At 43.3% G+C, this 6000-nt stretch overlaps 1 protein-coding gene across 1 annotated transcript in view; it reads left to right on the top strand.

The window, feature by feature from the left end:
- Window positions 1–6000, top strand: part of PAPPA (pappalysin 1) — a 255350-nt gene that overhangs the window by 84596 nt on the left and 164754 nt on the right. Inside the window, exon 7 of the mRNA XM_017504315.2 lies at window positions 1411–1909. Within this exon, the coding sequence (XP_017359804.1) occupies window positions 1411–1909 (499 nt within the window). The remainder of the gene's footprint in view (window positions 1–1410; window positions 1910–6000) is intronic.

Genomic DNA, 6000 nt, shown 5'->3' on the forward strand with positions numbered 1-6000 from the left:
TCTAGTATTAACATTATAGTGATTCCTATTATGCTATAACATTACCACAAAACATTTTAAAGCAAGTATCTTTTCTTTTTTTTTTTTTTGCTTATTTGCTTCAGAAATATCCAGGGCCACCACCCCCCTCCCAACGTACCACTGATGCTGAAGAAAAAAAGAATGTGGCTAGGTGGGCATGGTGACACATGCCTATATCAGCTACTCAGGAGGCTGAGGCAGGGGGACCACTTGAGCCTAGGAGTTTCAGCCTGCAGTGAGCTATGAGCAGACCATTCCACTCCAGCCTGGGCAATAGAGCAGGACTCCATCTCTCTTTTTTTTTTTTAAGGTGGCTCATCGGACAACTTGAGGTCCGTCATCTTACCATCTGGTCTGTATTTCTCATGAGGCTCCCTTAAACAAATTAGAGCCGATCACTCCATTGAGTCCTGGCTCTTTTTCTCAGTAGTACAAGGAAGAGCTCTCTGGGGGTCTAGATGTGATCTCAGCAGAGAAAAATTCAGAAGTTGCTGCAGGCTGAGATCAATGGGGATGAAGCATCATCTCCCTAGGGAAAGAGGAGAAGAATCCCTCCTTCCTTCTCCCTGCTCCTCACCCAACCCTCCCCTTCCTGAGTCAGACAGAACAGAGCATGGAGAAGCTCAGTGGTATGGAATGACCGCATGTAGAGAAGGGGAGGAGGAGAGATGAGAGGGCTCCAAGGCTGCCTTCCAGCTCTGTTGTTCATGGTTCTAGACGGTTTCCTCCCAGGTCCTCAGTCTGCAGGGTGGATGCTATTTATGCTCACGTATTCTTTGCTGGTAGGCGGAGTGGATGTCTGGATTTCTGTCAGTCCAAGTGGGTTTTACCAATGGTAGTAATACTACAGGGATTCTAATTTATTCTAATGTCCCCTACATCCAATAGACAAACAGTACAGATTGCAAAAAGGGGCAAAACTCAGTTCTAATGCTGACCTTTATACTTCAAGCTGCATGAACCTGATCGATTAACTCTATATTTGGGAGCCTGTTTTCTCACCTACTAAGTAAGTTCTTGCAAGCATTAAAGAAGTTCAGGGAATGCAGTGGGTGTTTAGCCAATGTGTACCCTTTACTTATTTTCATCTTAGGCAGCACAGCCTCCAAGTAGAAGATGAGGAAGGGAAGTTTGAACATCAGCTCGATAGTGAGACGAAAGCAGTGTGACTAAATGTCTGGTGATTCATCTGAAATCTATATCGCAAGGATGGGGATGAGGTGGATGCTGTGTATATAGCAGATTTACCAAGACACCAAAACATTCCTTTCCTTTTCCCCTCTGTCTAAGTTCTAGCCAGGCCAATTTCTCCTGGGGTCCACAGGAAACACTATGGACGAGAATAAAGCTCTTTCCTTAAGAACGCATTCCCTCATCTCTTCTCCATAGGTCATCCTGATGTTGAACAGCCCTGTAAGTCCAATGTCCGCACTTGGAGCCCAAATGCAGCTGTCAACCCACACACGGTTCCTCCAGCCTGCCCAGAGCCACAAGGCTGCTACCTGGAGCTGGAATTCCTCTACCCCTTGGTCCCTGAGTCTCTGACCATTTGGGTGACCTTTGTCTCCACTGACTGGGACCCCAGTGGAGCTGTCAATGACATCAAACTGTTGACTGTCAGCGGGAAGAACATCTCCCTGGGCCCTCAGAATGTCTTCTGTGACATCCCACTAACCATCAGACTCCAGGACATGGGTGAGGAGGTGTATGGCATCCAAATCTATACGCTGGACGAGCATCTGGAGATTGATGCTGCCATGTTGACCTCCCTTGCAGACACCCCGCTCTGTCTACAGTGTAAGCCCCTGCAGTATAAGGTGGTCCGAGACCCTCCTCTCCAGGCAGATGTGGCCTCCATCCTTCATCTCAACAGGAAATTCGTAGACACGTAAGTGCACTCTCTGAATGGGGAGCTTGTTAAGTGGGTGGTTTGTGGAAGAATGTGAGGCAGGTCAGAGAGGCCTGGACAGGAAAGGGAAGGTTCGTCACAGCAAGAGTCATTCTAGGGATTGTTACCCATCATTGGGTGTAGATTTGTCTTAACATGGCAGAGTTGATATCATGAGAAGAGCAATGGGCAAGGAACCATTAGACCTGGATTTGGTGACAAATCTGATGTGTGATCTTAAGCCTCATAAGCCTCTCTTAATCTTAGTCATTCCAATAGTAAATGAAGGAGGTTGGATGAGAGTAACTGAGAAAATCATTTATTACTAACGTAAGTAGAAGAACTGGAGTTTGCTAATGATTTTCTTTTTCTGTTAAATTGAAGACAAGTTGTGCATGTTGATTGCTTTTTCAGTGGGTGAATCGGGGGTGAAGTTATAGTAGATTGGCTAGGGGTTGGGCACAGTCCTAGGGATTTGCACAAAAATTGTGCTGGAAAGTGAACATCAACAGTAACAGTGCTTGTTTTTATCTTATTTCCTGAGGCAGAACAGTGGTTCAAACCCATGTGATCCTTAGGACCTTTGCAGCTTTAGATTTCCCTAACTCTTTTTGGATGCTCACTGCTCTTACATGAAGTAGTACTTGTCCTTCATACTCACTTCTCGGCTGGGGCAGTGGCTCACTTTGGGAGGCTGAGGCAGGCGGGTCACCTGAGGTCAGGAGTTCAAGACCAGCTTGGCAGACATGGTGAAACCCCATCTCTACTAATAATACAAAAAAATTAGCTGGACATGGTGGTACACACCTGTAATCACAGCTACTCAGGAGGTTGAGGCAGAGGCTGCAGTCAGCCAAGATCATGCCATTGCACTATAGCCTGGGTGACAAGAGTGAAACTCTGTCTCAAAAAAAAAAAAAAATCTACTCACTTCTTAAGCCACCTCTCCAAACTTCTTCCCCAAACGTCCTCAGAATTTCTGTCTTAGGAGGAAGACCATCTTGTTATGAAGCCATTAGTGCCTTTCCTGAGTGCTGGAAAATGGGCTAAGATACTTGCATTTTTTAATCATTTTATCCTCTCCACAACCACAGCTCTATTATTCTTATTTTACAAAGAAGAAAACTGGGGCTTAGAGATGTGAAGACACTTGTCCAAGATCACACAGTTAGGAAGCGGTGAAGGCAAGGATTGGAATTTCATTCTGACTCCTAAGCCAGTGCACTCAGCTGATTTTCCATTAAAGATGTGATTCCAACTTCTGTTTTAATTTACAAAAGGATAGAAGCTTCACCATCTAATTTGGGTGTCTATGAAATTAGTTACCCAGAGTCTATGAAGCCAATCACCAAACATTTATTGAATGCCTCCTATATACAAGGGACATTGATAGGGGACACTTTGAGTATTGGAAGGAAGAATAGCTCAGGAGTAAGACATCTTGTCCCTTGCCCCAACCAGTCCACTTACTAATGTTAGATAAATCAGTCAATCTCTTTGAGCCTCAATTTCCTCCTCTCTGTGATGAAAATATTGAAGTAAATGGTTTCCATAGGACTTTTGTGGCTCTTTATTTGGTTCTAAAATAATATAAGACAATCTCTGTCCTGTCTACTTGAAAATATTGACTAAGCCAATTATTAATGGAAACCAAGTTCTAGGGAAAACTTTTAATCTTTTTTAGGGCAGAACCACTTTCAAACACTTTACCAGAATTTCCTTTTACATGCTAGCAATTAATATGCACATCACAGGCAAACTCTTGCTAATTCATTGGATCAGAGATGAAGCACATCTATTTAAGAACTCAGAAAGATCACTTTGTTTATGTTTGAGAATGTACTTAAAATTTTAAAGATGGTCTTGCCTTAAAAACCTTCCATAGCCCTGTCTCTTCCATCCCCTCACTTGTCTAGACTGGTCGAGTTCTATAAATACGCTTCCACTTAAACTTTCTTTATAAAACAATGGAAGGAAGAAATAATAGATGTTTTAAAACCTCAGTTTAAACTCAGCTTTCATTTTTTGCATGGTTATGACCCTGTGAGAGCTGCCATGGGTTGATAAGTGTGGAATGGTGAAAATTAAACTGAATAAATGAAAGCACCGTTAGTGATTTAACTTAGTTCTATTCTCAACTAAATCTCAGCTAAATCACTAACTGTTTCTACCCTCTTAGGTGAGTCACTTGTCCTTTCCAGTCTTCAGATGCCTCAACTTTGCACAAAGGATAAGTTACACTAGATAAGTTCTTCTTCTTTTTTTTTTTTTCCTTTTCTTTTTTTTCTGAGACAGAGTCTTGCCCTCTCACCCAGGCTGGAGTGCAGTGGTGCAATTTCAGCTCACAGCACCCTCCTCCTGCCCCGGGGAATAAGCAATTCTCCTGCCTCAGCCTCCCTGGTAGCTGGGATTACAGGCATGTGCTCCCATGCCGGGCTAATTTTGTATTTTTAGTAGAGACGGGGTTTCACCCGGTTGGCCAGACGGGTCTGAGAACTGAACTCGTGATCTGCCCTCCTCAGCCTCCCAAATTGCTGGGCTTACAGGCATGAGCCACTGCACCTGGTCAGTTCTTCTCAATTTGGATTGCACATTTAAAAAACTTGGGACCTTTAAAAATCGTTTGGGTCTCACTTGCATCCCATCTCTACTCTCTATCTGCCCACTCCCAGACATTGATTTAATGGTTAAGAATAGGGTCTGACCATTAGAACTTTTAAAATCTCACACAGTGATTATCATTTGCAACCAAGTTTAAAAACCAGTGCACTAAAACAAGTTCTCAAAGTGTGGCCCCAGATCAACGGCATCAGTATCACCTGGGGACTGAGAAAGGCCAGGCTCTCAGGCCCCAGTCCAGCCTAGTGAATCAGAAACTCTGAGTGCAGGGCCTCTTCCGGTAATTTGGGTGCTAAAGTTTAATAGCCACTGCCCTAAGTGATCTCCAAGGCCCAGGGATCTCTTTCACTCATATAACTACATGCTCAATTTACAAATATGTACTGAGAACATTCTATATGCCAGATTCTGTACTGGAAACACTGTTAGGATGACTCAGACCAGTCCTTTTCCTGAAGGCACTCAAACTTACACGCTGAACTCTGACCCACTTCGTCAGAGTGCCATGTACTGTGCCAATCCATCACTATTGAGGTCAACACTCTTACACACAATTTGTTCTTTCATTCAATCGCCAAATATTTATTTAATACCTACTATGTGACAGGTACAAGGGCTAGACTGAGGCTTTCATCGGCCTTCCTCTTTGAATCTTTGGTGTCCCAAGGAGTTTATTGGAGATCTGGGCTGGGCTGGGCTGGGCTGGGCAGGACTTGGCTGGGCTGGGCTGGGCTTCCTGACTTGAGTGTTCTCTGAGACTGAAAAAAGAGAAACGTATCCTTCCAAATCAACATACCATTTCAACTCCTTTATCTCTTTGTAATTTGAGTTCTGAGCCCCACCACAAATACCTCATTGTGTGTGTATGTGAATTTTGCTGCTTTCACATGTTTTCCATATCAAATAAATTGGCTCTTATACAAGTTCTATGTAAAGACTGTTTTGGAGAAAAAAAGGAGAGAGAAAAAATGCTTTCTTTTTCTTTCCTGACTCAACCCATTACATGCTTCCCTTTGACCTTTGTCTTTATTTTTTTCTCTCAACAAAAATACTTATTCTTTTTGTTTTTGCTTTTTTATCAACACTGGAGATAGTTTCCCAACGGTATGACATTGATGAACAGAGCGCCTTCTGTGCTTACCCCATGGAAACTTCTGGTAGATTGATTACTTTTGGCTAGGATGTGAAAGAAATGTAGAACCTCTCCATCTCTTTTAAGTGGAAACCCCTCTATTGAATGAGAGATGACACTATCAGAAGAAAAGGGCACCAGTGCCAACTCTGCTGCAAACTCACCATGTGACACAAAGACACCACATCACCTATTTGGGCCTCAGTTTCCATATCTGTAGAATGAGAGGACAACACATTAAGCCCTTCTCTGTGGGTAGACACAGGGAAGGCGTCTGGGGTAACAGGTGATTCACGTGCTTTTTTTTTTTTAGGGTCACAAATCAAAAACTAAGATATTA

The sequence above is a fragment of the Cebus imitator genome, unplaced genomic scaffold, assembly GCF_001604975.1.
Source record: "Cebus imitator isolate Cc_AM_T3 unplaced genomic scaffold, Cebus_imitator-1.0 Scaffold320, whole genome shotgun sequence".
Classification (NCBI taxonomy): Eukaryota; Metazoa; Chordata; class Mammalia; order Primates; family Cebidae; genus Cebus; species Cebus imitator.